General features: G+C 50.8%; 2 protein-coding genes across 3 annotated transcripts in view; both read left to right on the top strand.

Annotated features, from left to right (window-relative positions):
- Nucleotides 1-15,920, top strand: part of LOC311633568 (uncharacterized protein) — a 36,766-nt gene that overhangs the window by 13,072 nt on the left and 7,774 nt on the right. The window contains exons 2-3 of one of the 2 annotated variants that reach the window (XM_084906375.1): nt 11,269-11,395; nt 13,198-13,383. The exons of the other annotated variant lie outside the window; for it this stretch is intronic. Coding sequence (XP_084762501.1) covers nt 11,269-11,395; nt 13,198-13,383 — 313 coding nt within the window. The remainder of the gene's footprint in view (nt 1-11,268; nt 11,396-13,197; nt 13,384-15,920) is intronic. 2 annotated transcript variants of the gene reach the window in all.
- LOC311633642 (aurora kinase C-like) lies at nt 737-4,704 on the top strand. The gene is made up of 5 exons (XM_084906609.1): nt 737-902; nt 2,012-2,150; nt 2,782-2,930; nt 3,484-3,658; nt 4,420-4,704. The coding sequence occupies exons 1-5, from the start codon at nt 856-858 to the stop codon at nt 4,588-4,590; spliced, it is 681 nt and encodes a 226-aa protein (XP_084762735.1). The 5' UTR covers nt 737-855; the 3' UTR covers nt 4,591-4,704.

A 15,920-nucleotide genomic window follows, 5' to 3' on the forward strand; every position in this document is an offset into this window, starting at 1 on the left:
TGGGCTCGGGGACGGAGGGCTGCTGCCCACAGACAGCCCTGGCCAGGCCCCAGAGCATGGGCAGCGGCAGAGGGACTGTGCACAGAAGAGGAAGGGGAGTCCTGGGGCTTTGGGGTCCATGAGTTTACTGTGGGCTGGTGGGGGGGATCACTGCTTGTGGCTGTCATGAATGTCCAGATTGCTTTTTGCTGTTTTAAAAAATATATAAGCCGAAACTGGTGTGGCTCAGTGGATAGAGCCTCGGGTTTGATTCCGGTCAAGGGCATGTACCTTGGTTGTGGGCACATCCCCAGTGGGGGGGAGGGCGGGTGCAAGAGGCAGCTGATTCATGTTTCTCTCATCCATGTTTCTAACTCTCTATCCCTCTCCCTTCCTCTCTGTAAAAAAAGAAAAAAATCAATAAAGTATATATTTTAAAATAATAAAAATAAAATATTTTTTATTGATTTCAGAGAGAGAGAGAAGCATCAATGATGAGAGAGAAACACTGATTGGCTGCCTCCTGCACACCTCCTACTGGCGATCAAGCGTGCAACCCAGGCACGGGCCCTTGACTGGAATCGAACCCAGTACCCTTGGATCTGCAGGCCCACGCTCTATCCACGGAGCCAAACCTGTAGGGCTTCCTTCTCATCTTTGTACTGGTGGCCAGGACTCTCCCTCCACCCAGCTCCCCAGCCCCGGCTCTCTTTCTCTCCCTCCCCCGTCAGCCGGAGCCTCACCATCGAGGACTTTGACATCGGACGTCCCCTGGGCAAGGGGAAGTTTGGGAACGTGTACCTGGCACGGCTCAAGGAGAGCCACTTCATCGTGGCCCTGAAGGTCCTCTTCAAGTCGCAGCTGGAGAAGGAGGGGATGGAGCATCAGCTGCGCAGGGAGATCGAGATCCAGTCGCACCTGCAGTAAGGCCGGCCACCGGGGGGCGCTCCCCATGGGCCCTTTGTCTGTGTGGGTGTCTTGTTTTGTTTTATTTTCACTTGAGAGAAAAAGAAACATCATTTTGTTGTTCCACTTTTTTAAAAAATATGTTTTATTGATTTTTTTTTACAGAGAAGAAGGAAGAGGGAGAGAGAGAAACATCAGTGAGAGCCGAAACCGGTTTGGCTCAGTGGATAGAGTGTCAGCCTGCGGACTGAAAGGTCCCAGGTTCGATTCCGGTCAAGGGCATGAACCTTAGTTGCAGGCACATCCCCAGTAGGGGGTGTGCAAGAGGCAGCTGGTCAATGTTTCTCTCTCATCGATGTTTCTAGCTCTCTATCCCTCTCCCTTCTCTGTAAAAAAAAATCAATAAAATATGTATTTTTTTAAAAATAAAGAAACTTCGATGAGAGAGAAAAACATCGACCAGCCACCTCCTGCACACCCCCTACTGGGGATGTGCCCACAACCAAGGTCCATGCCCTTGACCGGAATCGAACCCGGGACCCTTCAGCCCACAGACTGATGCTCTATCCACTGAGCCAATCCGGTCAGGGCCCTCTTTTATCTTTGACACACAACCCAGCATCTCCTTCCAAATGACCCTCAATGAGGCCCTTGCTTTCACCTGAAGGTTTTTGTTTTTTTTTCAATTTATCACAATTACACTGTGTGAAGCCCCCAGGATCACACACACCCAATGCCCCCTCTCTGTTCTCCCCTCTTCCACTCCCTGATCAGGCTGTGATTCCAGTGCCAGCACACTCTGCTTCTTACTTAATTTTAACATGTAAGGAACCATATATTTTTTTTTCTTTCAATATTTCCTTTCCATCGATTTCAGAGAGGAAGAGAGAGAGAGAGAAACATCACATTGTAACAAGAGAATCATTGCTTGGCTGCCTCCTGCATGCCTCCCACACTGAGGGATCCAGTCTGCAACCCGGTTCACAGGTCGACGCTCAACCACTGAGCCACCACGCCTGCGGGGTCACAACCTGCTTCCTGTGTCTGGCGTGACCAATCCCTTGTGATACCATCACGAGTCGGGCCTCGGGGAGGAGCCTGACCCTTCTCCCCGTCTGCCCTCCAGACACCCCAATATCCTGCGCCTGTACAACTACTTCCACGATGAGCGTCGGGTGTACCTGATCCTGGAGTACGCGCCTCGCGGGGAGCTCTACAAGGAGCTGCAGAAGAGCCGCACGATCGACGGGCAGCGGACGGCCACGGTGAGGTGGGGAGGAGCGAGGAGGGCGGCTGGGGCTTTGCGGTCCATGAGTTTACTGTGGGCTGGTGAGGGAGATCACTGCTTGTGGCTGTCATGACTGTCCAGTGTGCTTTTTGCTTTTTTTTATATATATATATATATATTTTATTGATTTTTTTACAGAGAGGAAGGGAGAGGGATAGAGAGTTAGAAACATCGATGAGAGAGAAACATTGATCAGCTGCCTCCTGCACACCCCCCACGGGGGATGTGCCCGCAACCAAGGTACATGCCCTTGGCCGGAATTGAACCTGGGACCTTTCAGTCTGCAGGCCGATGCTCTATCTACTGAGCCAAACCGGTTAGGGCGCTTTTTGCTTTTTAAAAATATGTGTTGTTTTTTTTTAATTGATTTCAGAGAGAGGGAGAGAGAGAGAGAGAGAGAGAGAGAGAGAGAGAAAGAAACATCCATGATGAGAGAACCACTGATCGGCTGCCTCCTGCACGCCCCACACTGGGGATTAATCCCACAACCTGGGCATGTGCTCTGACTGTGAATCGAACCTGGGACCCTTCGGTCCGCAGGCCGACGCACTGTCCACTGAGCCACACCGGCCAGGGCCCTGAGGCCGCTCTCCTCTCTGCTCACACAGATCATGGAGGAGCTGGCGCACGCCCTGGCCTACTGCCACGCGAACAAGGTGATCCACAGGGACATCAAGCCGGAGAACCTGCTGCTGGGGCTGCTGGGGGAGGTGAAGATCGCGGACTTCGGCTGGTCTGTGCACACGCCCTCGCTGAGGTGAGCCGGGCGGGGGCGAGGGGGAGGGCGAGGGCGGGGGCCGGGGTCACCCATTAGAAACGATGCACTGACTGTAACACAGTCCGGGTGTGAGGCCAGGGCACAGGCCTGGGTTTGTGACCGAGTACCCGCAAGCACCACCCAGCCATGCTTCCTTTGGTCAGGGGGGGCCCGCAGGTATGCTGGTGGTCCCCCGAGGATTACAATGGAGTTTAAAAAAATCCCTTTTAGTCGAAATCAGTGTGCTCATTGGATAGAGCATTGGCCTGCGGATTCAAGGGCCCCAGGTTCGATTCCAGTCAAGGGCATGTACCTTGGTTGCGGGCACACCCCCAGTGAGGGTGTGCAAGAGGCAGCTGATCAATGTTTCTAACTCTATTATTCCTCTCTCTTCCTCTCTGAAAAAAAAAAATCAATAAAATAAAATTAAAAAATCAATAAAATGTATTTAAAACAAAACAAAAACTTGGTGCTTCCCAGCTCCCGTGCTGGGGAGGGGATTCCCATCTCGCTGGGGCCCCCGGGCGGCGCTCACGCCTCCGCCCCCCTCCAGGAGGAAGACCATGTGCGGGACCCTGGATTACCTGCCCCCGGAGATGATCGAGCAGAAGACGTACAGCGAGACGGTGGACCTGTGGTGCCTGGGCGTGCTCTGCTACGAGCTGCTGGCGGGGCACCCCCCCTTCGAGAGCTCCTCCTACTACGAAACCTACAAGCGCATCCTCAAGGTGAGGTCCGGCCTGGCGCTCCCGGGGCAGCCAGTCGCTGTGGCTGCCAGGCCTGCCCAGCCCTCAGCGTGCCCAGAACTCGCCGCCTTAGATCCCGTGCCTGGAAGGGACTCACCGCAGACAGAACCGGGGCCAAAAAAAGTTAACCGTACTAGCCCTGGCCGGTTTGACTCAGTGGATAGGGTGTCAGCCTGCTGACTGAAGGGACCCGGGTTCGATTCCAGCCCAGGGCACATGCCTGGGCTGTGGGCTTGATCTCCAGTAGGGGGCATATGCAGGAGGCAGCGACCTATTATTCTCTCTCATCACTGATGTTTCTATCTCTCCCTCTCTCTTCCTCTCTGAAATCAATATATATACACGGAGTGTCCAAATTATTATGATCTCTGAACACATAATAATCTGGCCACTCAGAGTGTGTGTGTGTGTGTGTGTGTGTGTGTGTGTATATATATATATATATGTACATTAGAGGCCCGGTGCATGAATTCGTGCATGGATGAAGTCTGGCCAGCCTGGCCATCGGGAGGGGACATGGGCGGTTGGCCGGCCTGCCTGCTGGTCGAACTCCTGGTCAAGGGGGAAATTTACATATTAGCCTTTTATTATATAGGATACACACGGAGTGGCCAGATTATTATGCATTCAGAGATCATCATAATCTGGCTACTCAGGATGGATAGAAGATAGATAGATAGATAGATATAGATAGATAGATTTGAAATTTAACCATACTTGTGTTTCTCCTCCGACCTCCTCAGGTTGATGTAAAGTTTCCTCCCACAATACCTTTGGGGGCCCAGGACTTGATCAGCAAGCTCCTCCGATACCAGCCTTCCGAGCGGCTGCCACTGACCCAGGTCCTGCAGCACCCGTGGGTGCAGGCGAATTCTCGGAGGGTGGGGCCTCCGCCCGCCCCATCGGCTTCCTGAGCCCTGCCCGCCCGGGTTCCCGTGTGTGTGTGTGTGTGTGTGTGTGTGTGTTCAGGGAGCTCTCGTGGCCCCGCTATCGTGTCTGCCTTTTGTGTCTTCCCTGTAAAATATAAGATGCTAATTAATAAAAGATTAATCGTTTATTTTTATTTTTTTTTATTTTTTTTTGTTATACTTTTGCTTTATTTTTTTTTTTAAGTTTTTATTTTTCATATTATTACAAATGTTCCTTCCCCCCCCCACCATTGCTCTCCTCCACCAGGTTCCCACCCCACCCTCTGCCCTTTCCCCTCTCCCCATTGTCCTCATCCATAGGTGCACAGTTTATGTTCAGTCTCTTCCCACGCCCCCCTCTCCCCTTTTCCCCAAGAATCGTCAGTTCACTCCCCTTCCATACCTCTGATTCTATTATATTCAACAGTTAATATTGTTCATCAGATTTTTTTAATTTCCTTGGTTTTTAGATTCACTTGTTGATAATTACGTATTTGTTGTTCATAATTTTTATCTTTGTTTACTTTCTCTTCTGAAAGAACCCCCTTCAGAAATTCATATAATTCTGGTTTGGTGGTGATGAACTCTTTTAGCTTTTTTTTATTAGTGAAGCTCTTTATCTGGCCTTCGATTCTGAGTGATAGCTTTGCTGGGTAGCTTATTTTTGGCTGTAGGTTCTTGCTATTCATCACCTTGAGTATTTCTTGCCATTCCCTTCTGGCCTGCATGGTTTCTGTTGAGAAATCAGCTGACAATTGTATAGGTGCTCCTTTATAAGTTACTACCTTCTTTGCTCTTGCTTCTTTTAGTATTCTCTCTTTATCTTTTGCTCTTGGAATTTTAATAATGATGTGTCTCGGTGTGGTCCTCTTTGGATTCCTTTTGTTTGGAGTTCTGTGCGCTTCCTGGACTTGTAAGTCAAATTCTTTCACCAGGTGGGGGAAGTTTTCTGTCACTATTTCTTTCAGTATGTTTTCGATATCTTGCTCTCTCTCATCTTCTGGAACCCCCATAATTCTGATGTTGGTTCGCTTGAAGTTGTCCCAGAGGTTTCTTACATTATCTTCAATTTTCTGGATTCTCTTGCCTTCTAGCTTCTGTGGAGGAGTGTCTTCTGGCTCTTTATGTTCCAAATCTTTGACTTGATTCTTGCGATCTTCCCTTCTGTTTTTAGGACTCTGTAGAATATTTTTTATTTCAGACAATGTATTCTTTATTTCTTGTTGATCCCTTATCATTTCTTGTTGACTCCTTATTAATTCTAGTTGATCTCTTTTCATATCCTCATAGGCCTTATCCATCTTTTCTAGGAAATTCTTGAAAAACCTTATAAGCGTAGATTTGAACTCTATATCCAGACGCTTTTTGTCCTCCATTTCTTTCGTTTGTGATCTATTTTGTTGTCGCATTTCGCAGTTACAGATGGGACGGGGTTTCAGGGTGGAGCCTGCAGCTTTGGCTTCCGTCAGCCCCGCCCTATGCGGGTCCTTCAGTGCTCGCTGTCGGCGCCTCTGAGAGAAAGGTGCCCTCGATTTTCGCCTGCTGCCAAACAGTCTATGCTCTCCCCCAATGAGCCCGGTATTGGGGTTCAGTTCAGTTGGAAGTGGAGTTGGAGGTGGCGTTCACAGCAGTCTGGAGCCCCAGTCTCCTTCCCGTCAGGGCAATCCCACGGCACAGCCGACCGTCCCTTCTCTGGGGGCAGTGTGTGCGCCTCCGGGACCTCCTTTCCCCGCTACCCCGGGTTCCGCCTTACAGCCCAGCTCCCTATGGCTGAGCCTGAGTCCCCGGGGTCTGGCCCAGAACTGGGGTTCAGAGCAGTCAGGGGCCCAGCACAGTCGGAGTGTTTATCTCCTTTCCGCTTGGGAACGCCCGCCAGGCACTCGGCCTCCCTCCTCTCGGGCTCCGTCCTCTTGGCGTGCGCCGCGTGTCTCCGTACCTTAGGCTTTTACAGCTCCTCCGTGCTTCCTTCTGGTTTTCTCCTTGCTTCTTGTTGTAGGATTTCCAGTCAGTCGACTTTCCTGTAGTTCTGGGTAATGTCCATTTTATATTTTAGTTGTATTTTATTAAAATTGTTGTGTGCGGCTGCGGCTAGTTGCCTACCCGAGCAGCCATCTTGGATTCCATCTTAATCGTTTATTTTTAAATGTTTTCTTTATTTTTGTTTTCTTCCTTTTTCTCTTGTCCCAAGGATATTTTCCATTTATTTTTTTTTAGAGAGTGGAAAGGACAGGGAGAGACAGAGAGAAACATCGGTGAGAGAGAGACACGTTGATTGGTTGCCTCCCGCAAGTGCCCCGACCTGGGCCAGGGATCAAGCCTGCAACCAAGGTACATGCCCTTGAGCAGAATCACACCCAGATCCTTCAGTCTGTACAGTCTCTCTCATCGATGTTTCTAACTCTCTCTCTATTCCTCTCTGTAAAAAATCAATAAAATATATATTTTTAAAAAATAATAAAATAAAATAAAAATCGCCCTAACCGGTTTGGCTCAGTGAATAGAGCATTCGCTTGTGGACTCCAGGTTCCTAGGTTCGATTCCGGTCAAGGGCATGTACCTTGGTTGCGGGCACATCCCCAGTGGGGGTTGTATAGGAGGCAGCTAGCTAGATAGATATAGATAGATAGATTTGAAATTTAACCATACTTGTGTTTGGTTAAATTTCAAATTGATGAAATTTGATATTTCATTGATGTTTCTAACTCTCTATCCCTCTCCCTTCCTCTCTGTAAAAAGAAAAATTAAATATATTTTCAAAACATAATAAAAATAAAAAAATAAAAATCAGAAAACACACAAACAAAAAGACAAGAAAATAGACCCAGACCACCTGCTCCAGCAACACTGCCCTGCAGCCCTGCAGCCCCACAGGTGGTTTGCAGAGGAAAAACTACATTACCCAGAATACCGCGGGCCAGGACCGGGGACATTTTTTCCTGCTGACGGAGGCGGGAGTTCCGGTCCCTGGTGCCCTGCGTCATTTGCGCGCGCCTGTCCCGTCCACGCCAGCGGCCAGCGGCCAGCTGTGGCGGAGGAGCGGTGGCCGCTGCAGGGCGGCTCTCGGGGGAAGATGAGCGGAGACGAGGCTGAGACGCGGCCCTGGAGCGCCGAGTGCGGCCGGCGGCCCGGGTCGCCCCGCGGGCAGGGAGACGGGGACGGCGGCCCCGGCCTGTGGGCCCCGCCTCAGTCGCCGCCCGGCCCGGCCCCGGCCGCGCTGTCCCCGCGGGGCCCGGCGATGGCGGCGCCGGCGGACCCGGCCCAGGTGAGCGGACGGCGGGCGGGCGGGCGGGCGGGCGGGCGGGGCGGCCGCGTTAGTCGCGGGCCCGCTTTGTCCCTGAGGCGGGTGTGAGGGAGATGCCGTGTCACGGCCGCTCCGGGCGGCCGCCCCTCAGCCCACCGGCCGCCGCCGTCACCGGTCCTCCCCCCCCCCGGGGCTGCGGGCTGTGGGCACAGGCCCGGGGCGCCGACCAGTGACTGCGGCCCCTGTGCGCCCCGCACGGCCGGGCCTTGGTGAATAGCCACTCCTTTTCCTGATTTTTAAGAATATTTCTGTGGCCCTGACCGGTGTGGCTCAGTGCATAGAGCGTCGGCCTGAAGGGTCCCGGGTCCCGGACTGAAGGGTCCCGGGTTCGATTCCGGTCAAGGGCGTGGACCTTGGTTGCGGGCGCATCCCCAGAGGGGGCGGTGCAGGAGGCAGCTGGTCGATGTTTCTGACTCGCTATTCCTCTTTCTTCCTCTCTGTAAAAAAAAATCAATAAAATGCCGAAACCGGTTTGGCTCAGTGATAGAGCGTCGGTCTGCGGACTGAAAGGTCCCAGGTTCGATTCCGGTCAGGGGAATGTACCTTGGTTGCGGGCACATCCCCGGTAGGGGGTGTGCAGGAGGCAGCTGGTCGATGGACGTTTCTAGCTCTCTATCTCCCTTCCTCTCTGTAAAAAAATCAATAAAATATATTTTAAAAAATCAATAAAATATATATGTTTTTAAATTGGCATGCAGAAAAACGAGATGATCAATAAATAAAAAGAAAAAGAAGTCCTACCCAGTGGAGGTTGTGCAGGAGGTGGCTGATCAATGTCTCTCTCAATGTTTCTGTTATCCCTCTCCCTTCCTCTCTGTAAAAAGTCAATAAAATGTATTTCTTTAAAAATAGCAATAAGAATATGTACACAGATAATAATTTAATAAAAAAATAAAGATTTTATAAAAACATTTTGTTAAAAAATTAAATAAAATAAAAAGCAATGGAAAAAAATAAAAAAATTTTTTTAAAAAAATAGTAATAAGCCAAAACCGTTTGGCTCAGTGGATAGAGTGTCGGTCTGTGGACTGAAGGGTCCCAGGTTCGATTCTGGGCATGTACCTTGGTTGCGGGCACATCCCCATTGGGGTGGGGGGGGTGCAAGAGGCAGCTGATCGATGATTCTCTCATCGATGTTTCTAACTATCCCTCTCTCTTCCTCTCTGTACAAAATCAATAAAATAATTTTTTTTAAATAGCAATAAAAAATAAAAACTCCTAAGCAGTATGGCTCACTAGGTAGAGCCTTTCCTACAGAATGAAAGATCCCGGGTTCGATTCCTGTCAAGGGCATGTAACTTGGTTGCAGGCACATACCCACTGGGGGGTGTACAGGAGGCAGCTGATCGATGATTCTCTCTCACCGATGTTTCTAACTCTCTATCCCTCTCCCTTCCTCTCTGTAAAAAATCAATAAAATATATTTTTAATTATATGGGTTTAAAAAAAAAAGAGAATATTTTCATTGATTTCGGAGAGGAAAGGAGATAGTGAGATAGAAACATCAATGATGAGAGAGAATCATTGATCTGCTGTGACCAGCCTATAGTCTGGGCTTGTGTCCTGATGGGGAATCGGACCTCGCCCTCCAGGTTCATAGGTGGATGGTCAGCCTCTGAGCCAGGCCCAGGGGGACCCTTTTTCAAATTTTCACCCACTTCTAATTTAACCAGCTAGAGAAGTGGTTGGCAAACTGCGGCTCAGGAGCCACATGTGGCTCTCTGGCCCCTTGAGGTTTTAGCAAAGGCCAGCTTAGGAGTACCCTGATTAAGTTAATAACAATGTACCTACCTTTAGAGTTTAAGTTTTAAAAATTTGACTCTCCAAAGGAATTTCATTCGATGTACTGTTGATATTTGGCTCTGTTGGCTAAGGAGTTTGCCGACCACTGAACTAGAGAAAGCCATATACGCTGTTGCACCCTAAGCAGTTAATACAGAATGCTATGTACCGTAGTTGCATGTCAGAGAGTATATATATCTATATGTAGATATAGATATAGATATAGATGTATATATTAGAGGCCCGGTACACAAATTCGTGCACTTGTGGGGTCTGTCCCTCCAGCTGGGCCAGCCAGGGGAAAAAGGAAGTGCCCAGGTGAGGCCCAGCTGTGAAGCAAGGCAGGTGGTGCTAGTGCCGTCTTGGGCCTCTAATTGATAGGTTTGGGGCACACTGACGCCAGCTGCTGCTTGTGTGAGAGATTTTAGGAAAGTCTGGAGGTCTGGGAGCATTGAAATGGCAGATGTGCGGTGGCGGGGCTGTGCGTCTGAGAGTGGGGTGGCTGGATTGTTGGTGTTTAATGAGTGGGCCTGATCACCACTGGGCTGTCAGGAGCCACTGGTGAAAGGATGACTGGGGAGCAGTGGGGCTTACCACGTGTCTCTGGGATCTTTCATTTTGCCCCTTTGTGAGTTGTCCCGGCTGTTGTGTTGGTCCTTGGGTTCCGTGTTTCTGGACAACGGTTTTTATGGGCCAGGGTATGCACTCACCGTAGATAGAGAGGAGCTGGGACTCTCAGTCACCGTAAGACACGATGTGACTAATGTCCAAGAGGACTGAATGTCAGCGGTAACGAGGGGCTGGGGCATGGGCAGGCACTGGCCGGACCACTGAGGCTCAGGTACTTCTGTTACTACCATTCCTGATGGTTTTTATTATCATGTTACAGAGGACCGGAAAGAAAGCAAGCCGTGCTTAGAGAAAGGGAGTTACATTGTATTAAGGACAGGGCCGAGAAAAATGTGCCTTTCCAATTCTGCCCTCCTCCCAACCCCCCCCCCCCCCCCACACACACACACACAGGAAACCTTTTCTGTTCGTACTTTGCTCCTTTGTCTCCCAGATTTGGAATGAGACCTCCTGGCCTTCTGGGAAAGAAGGCCTGCATGCTGGAAAGGGGCCATGAGACCGTATCTCCAGGCCCGGCCTGGTGTCAGCACTGACAGCTCTGTCTGGGGCACAGTCCACGGCCTCTCTGGGATGGGAATACGTAGTCTTATTGTCCTTATTGTTTAAGCAAGCAAGTGTTTACAGAAGCCAGAATAGCAGGGTTAAAATTTCAAACGGTAGTTTTTATAGAAGCCGGATGCTTTAATCCTATTTCCTCCTCTTTCTGACTGCCTGGAGCCCTCACCACCTGCGTGACATTCCATTGTCCGTGTCCGTTTACGTTGGCTCCTCCCAGAGGTGGGTTCTCGTCTGTGACCGTGTTGCACCCACAGCATTGCCGTCCCGTCCCCCGTGAGCGAGCACAGAGCTCGGCCCAGCAGGCGCCTGGTGCTCTGGGCCTGGACGTCTGTCCTCGACCACTACGCAGAGACGGTCGCTGATCCCATCAGCAGCCCCAAGGCCGTCGTTGTGACCTCTGTCTTCCTTTCCAGGCGTCTGTGACCTTCGAGGACGTGGCCGTGACCTTCTCCCAGGAGGAGTGGGGGCAGCTGGACGTGGCCCAGAGGACCCTGTACCAGGAGGTGATGCTGGAGACCTGCAGGCTCCTGGCGTCTCTGGGTGAGTGCCCCCCGACTCTGCTGTGTGGGGGACTCCAGTCCCCTCCTCCACTCTGCCCTCTGGCTCCGGGCCTGCTGGTCACGAAGGCCCTGGGAGCCCTGGCTGGTGTCTGGTCGGGTGTTACCCCATGCACCGAAAGGTTGCTGGTTCGATTCCCAGTCAGGGCACAGGCCTGGGTTGTGGGCTCCACCCCCCATGGGGGGCCTGCAGGAGGCTGCCAGTCAAATGTTATGCTCCCCCTCTCCCTTCCTCTCTCTCTAAAAACCAATAAACTGTCCTTTCTTACCCACCTCCATCTGCTCCCACCCACTGTCCCTCTGGCTGTCCCCACTGTTGTCCGCCCGTCGCACTGTGTCTGTGTGCTACACATATGGTTCTAGCTTATTCCGTCACCCTCGTTCACCAGCTCCCCAGCGTCGGTGACACTGTGACGTCACAGCGGAGGTGTGGGTAGCAGTGGCATCTGGGGACAGAGCCCAGGGTGCTGACATCGCAGTGGACAGACCGGCCTCGGGCTGCGGGCCCCACACCGGGTGTTTGCTGTCTCTCCCTCAGCGGGGTGTTTGGGGGACAGGGGTCCAGTGCCAGAATCTTGTTTAATCCAACTCTGCTCCCGAAAAGCTGTGGCCGTGGGCATGTACTGGGAAAATGGTTAGTGTGGTACCTGCCTCTCGGGTGCGGCAGGGTGATGGGTGACTCAGGGACAAGGCTCGGGACAGGGCCTGCTGTGGCCGGGCTGGTGTTGGGGACCTCTGCCGCTCCCCCGCTGCTGTGACTCTCAGACCTCGTCACCCTCGGGCCTGGACTCGGCCTCCGGAGCGGGAGGTGAACAGCCAAGACAGCAGACAAGGCTGACCTCCTGGGCACGTCATGCCCTCTGCTGGAGCCTCGGTCTCGGCGTCTGTAACATGGGCTGATCGCAGTGTGTACTTGATGGTGAGCTCTGAGGAAGTCCTAGGGCGGAATCTTCATTCTGTCCATGGATCTAAAACTAAGACCTACATCCTGGCCAGGTGGCTCTTTGGTTAGAGCAGTGGTCAGCAAACTGCGGCTCGAGAGCCACATGCAGCTCCAGAGCCGAGGTTTTCCCCTCTGCTGACTAATGAGTTTGCCGACCACTTTGATAGGGGTTAATCACAAGGAACAACAACAGCCTGTCATTATTGGAATCGAGAGTCTAGGCCAGTGGTTGGCAAACTCATTAGTCAACAAAGTGGCAAACCCCGGCTCAAGAGCCGCATGTGTAGTTTGCCGACCGCTGTGTTCAAGTGTGGTCTGATACGCCAAGGTTGCGGGTTTGACCCTGGGCAGGGCACATACGAGAATCAGCCAGTGAATGCATACATAAGTGGAACAGAAAATCAGTGTTCTCTTTCTCTCTCTCTATGTCTCTGTCTTCCCCTCTCCCGCCCCTTTCTCTCTGAAATCAATACATGTTTAAAAATGGGGGCGGGGGGAGAGAGACAGATCAGTAAAGACACATGCCTTGTTTGGACAGAAGAGTAAATATTTTAGGTGTGTCAGTTGTTTACTCCATAAATCATTTTGATTTTGAAACAAAACAAAGCTTTTAAGCTGCTTGTCACCGTCCGTTGAGGACGATCACGCTCGGCATTTGACTTCGTGTTGGGAACAAACTCTCCCCGTCCGCACGGCCTGTCTGTGGCTTCGGGGCAGACGTCAGCATTTGGTGTGGATGGAGGCAGCTTCCTGCCGAGGTGTCCCCGTCCTGCAGTCCGGACCCGAAGGAGAGGCCTCTTTCCTCTCTCAGATCCTCACGTCCTCTTTCTCCTCTGTGACAGGGTGCCCCGTGCCCAGACCCGCGCTGACCTGCCCGCGGGAGCAGGAGCAGGAGCAGGAGCAGGAGCTGGAGCCGGAGCCGGAGCCGGAGCAGGAGCTGGAGCGGGAGCGGGAGCAGGAGCTGGAGCCGGAGCCGGAGCCGGAGCTGTGGGTGGTGAGGACCGATCTCTCCCGAGGCACCTGTCCAGGTAGGAGCAGCCTTTTAATTGCAGATGGTCTCCAGGCAGCCTCCAGGAGACCATGTGCCATGGCCCCTGGGGAGCTTCGTGTTGGGGCCTGTCTGCTGGTTTGGAAGCCTGGGAGCCCTTTCCTCCAGAGATTTTTTTATTGGTTTTTTTAGAGAGATGGGGAGAGAGAGGGAAACATCCATGTGAGATGCGAGAGCAGAATAACTGCATGCTCCCTCCGGGGATCAAGCCTGCAACCCAGGCATGTGCTCCGACCGGGAATCAAACCAGAAACCTTTCGGTGCATGGCATGGCGCCCAGCCCACTGAGCCACACTAGCCAGGCAAGCCATGGAGCCCTCTGACCTCCTGGAGGCAGAGGTGTGTGAGCTCCGATCTGTCTGGGGCTCACAGTCTGGCTTGCTGGTTGCCAGCTCTGTGGCTGTAGTGAGTTGCACCATCTTCTTGTGTCCTTATATTTAAGGTAAAAGTGGCTTCTGGGTCAGACAGACTCCAGAATCTCGTTGCTCAGCACACGGCAGCTCTTTTTCCCACTCACTTGGGCTCAGCGGGGAGCCCTGTACCACCTGGTTTTCAGGGACCCGTGTCGGTCCTGCTGTCAGGGTGGGGCTGTCAGGGTGTGGCTGATGTCCTCCAGCCGGCAGAGGAGACGAGAGAGGAGGGAGGGTGTCACCCCTCCCGCAAACACCAGTTCCGCTCACACCCCACCGAGGAGAACTGGGCGTTGGGGCACCTGGGGGTGGGGCCGGCAGTTGTGGCGAGGCTGCGTGTCCCGCCTCAGGCGCAGAGCATGTGGTGAGTGTAGTCTGCCATGCTCGGTCCGTCCCAGGACGATGCTGGTAAAAGTGGTGTTTTGGTCATTCATTGCGTTGTTTGGGGGTGTGATCACGTAAGGCATTACGCATAAAACTGCTCAGCAAAGCGTCTTGAGCCACAGCAAGGGGCTCATGAAAAGCAAGCTATTGGTAGTACTTATTGCATCAATTGAGATCATCATGTTGCCTTTTTTTTTTCTTCTTCATTTTTTAAAAAAATATATATTATTGATTTTTTACAGAGAGGAAGAGAGAGGGATAGAAAGTAAGAAACATCTATGAGAGAATCATAGATCAGCTGCCTCTTGCACACCCCGTACTGAGGATTTGCCTGCAACCAAGGTACATGCCCTTGACCAGGATCGAACCCGGGACCTTTCAGTCCCCAAGCTGACGCTCTATCCACTGAGCCAAACCGGTTTCGGCTTCTTCTTAATTTTGTTAATATATATTAATTACACTGATCACTTTGTGTGTGTCAAACCATCCTTGCATTATAGGAATAAACCCTGCTTGGTCATGGTGTATGGTCCATTACATGGGCCACTGGATTTTAGCTAGCCACTCTCGAGTTGAGGACTTTTGCATCAGTTTTCATGAGAAGATGTTGGTCTGCAGTTTTGTTTTCTGTTAGTGCTTTAGCTTTATTATCATGATATTGCCAGTGTGAGAACGAGCTTAGACGAGTTTGAGCAGGATTGGCATTCGTTCTTTAGAAATGTTTGATAGAATTTGCCAGTGAAGTTCCCAGGTTTTACTTCGTTGGGAGATTTTTGGTTAGTAATCCAATCTCCTTAATTATTCTAGGTTTATTCAGATTTTCTATTTCTCCATGAATAGGTCTTGGTAGGTTTTTGTTTTTCGGAATTTGCCCGAGTCACATAGGTTATCCATTTGGTTCATGTGCAATTGTTGGTAGCATTGTACTTCAGAAATTCTTTTCTTGTTTATTTTAGGTTTTCTAGCTCTTTGTTGATATTTCCATTTTGTTTAGACATAATTTTTTTTTCATTTTCTCCATATCTTCCTTTAGTTCTTTGAACTTCTTTAAGATGGTTTCTTAAATATTTTATTTATTTAATTTATTATTATTATTTTAATCCTAAAGTTCCTGGTATTCACAGGTGATTTCCCATCCAAGTACTAACCCTGCTTAGCTTCTGAGATCAGACAAGATTGGGTACGTTCAGGCGAGATGATTTTTTAAGTCTTTGTCTAGTAGGTCTACATCAAAGTGTTTTTCAGAGTTTTTGGAGGGATTCTAACATGCGTCTCCATGTCCACAGGGACCCATTAAACTCCTAGTGCTGATGTTGATGATAACATGCGTGAAGTATTTCCAACTAGGGATTCCACCTGTCTTCAGGGCTCAGAGTTTTACAGACTTATTTCATAAGCACAGCTGATTGACCAATGACCTACATGACACAGTCTCCTGCCCCCCCTTTTTCCAGAAGCCCAGTTGTTATCATATAACTCAGGGTCCCAACCCTCTGTGGTTAGCTTTTCTAGCATGACTAGGCCTTGCCCTGAGTCATCTCTTCAGCATAAACAATATCGGGTCCCAAGTGAGTTACCTGTTTGCATAAATATTCTCTCTGGAATTGACTGTTTCTTCTCATCACTCTGCCCTGTAACCCAGCTACTTCCCTTTGTCTCCCTTTCAAGGTGTCCATAGTCCAAGGACTAGGAAAGGAAAAAATTGCAGTCCTTGTATTCAGAG

This window comes from Pipistrellus hanaki (genome assembly GCF_964339955.1).
Source record: "Pipistrellus hanaki genome assembly, chromosome: 15".
Lineage (NCBI taxonomy): Eukaryota > Metazoa > Chordata > Mammalia > Chiroptera > Vespertilionidae > Pipistrellus > Pipistrellus hanaki.

Bases quoted from the DNA above. Each gene is read 5' to 3' on its own strand.
- LOC311633642 (XM_084906609.1), top strand. From the start codon at position 856: ATGGAGCATCAGCTGCGCAGGGAGATCGAGATCCAGTCGCACCTGCA. The intron at 903-2,011 runs GTAAGGCCGGCC...TCTGCCCTCCAG, and splicing joins GAGATCCAGTCGCACCTGCA to ACACCCCAATATCCTGCGCC. The intron at 2,931-3,483 runs GTGAGCCGGGCG...GCCCCCCTCCAG, and splicing joins GTGCACACGCCCTCGCTGAG to GAGGAAGACCATGTGCGGGA.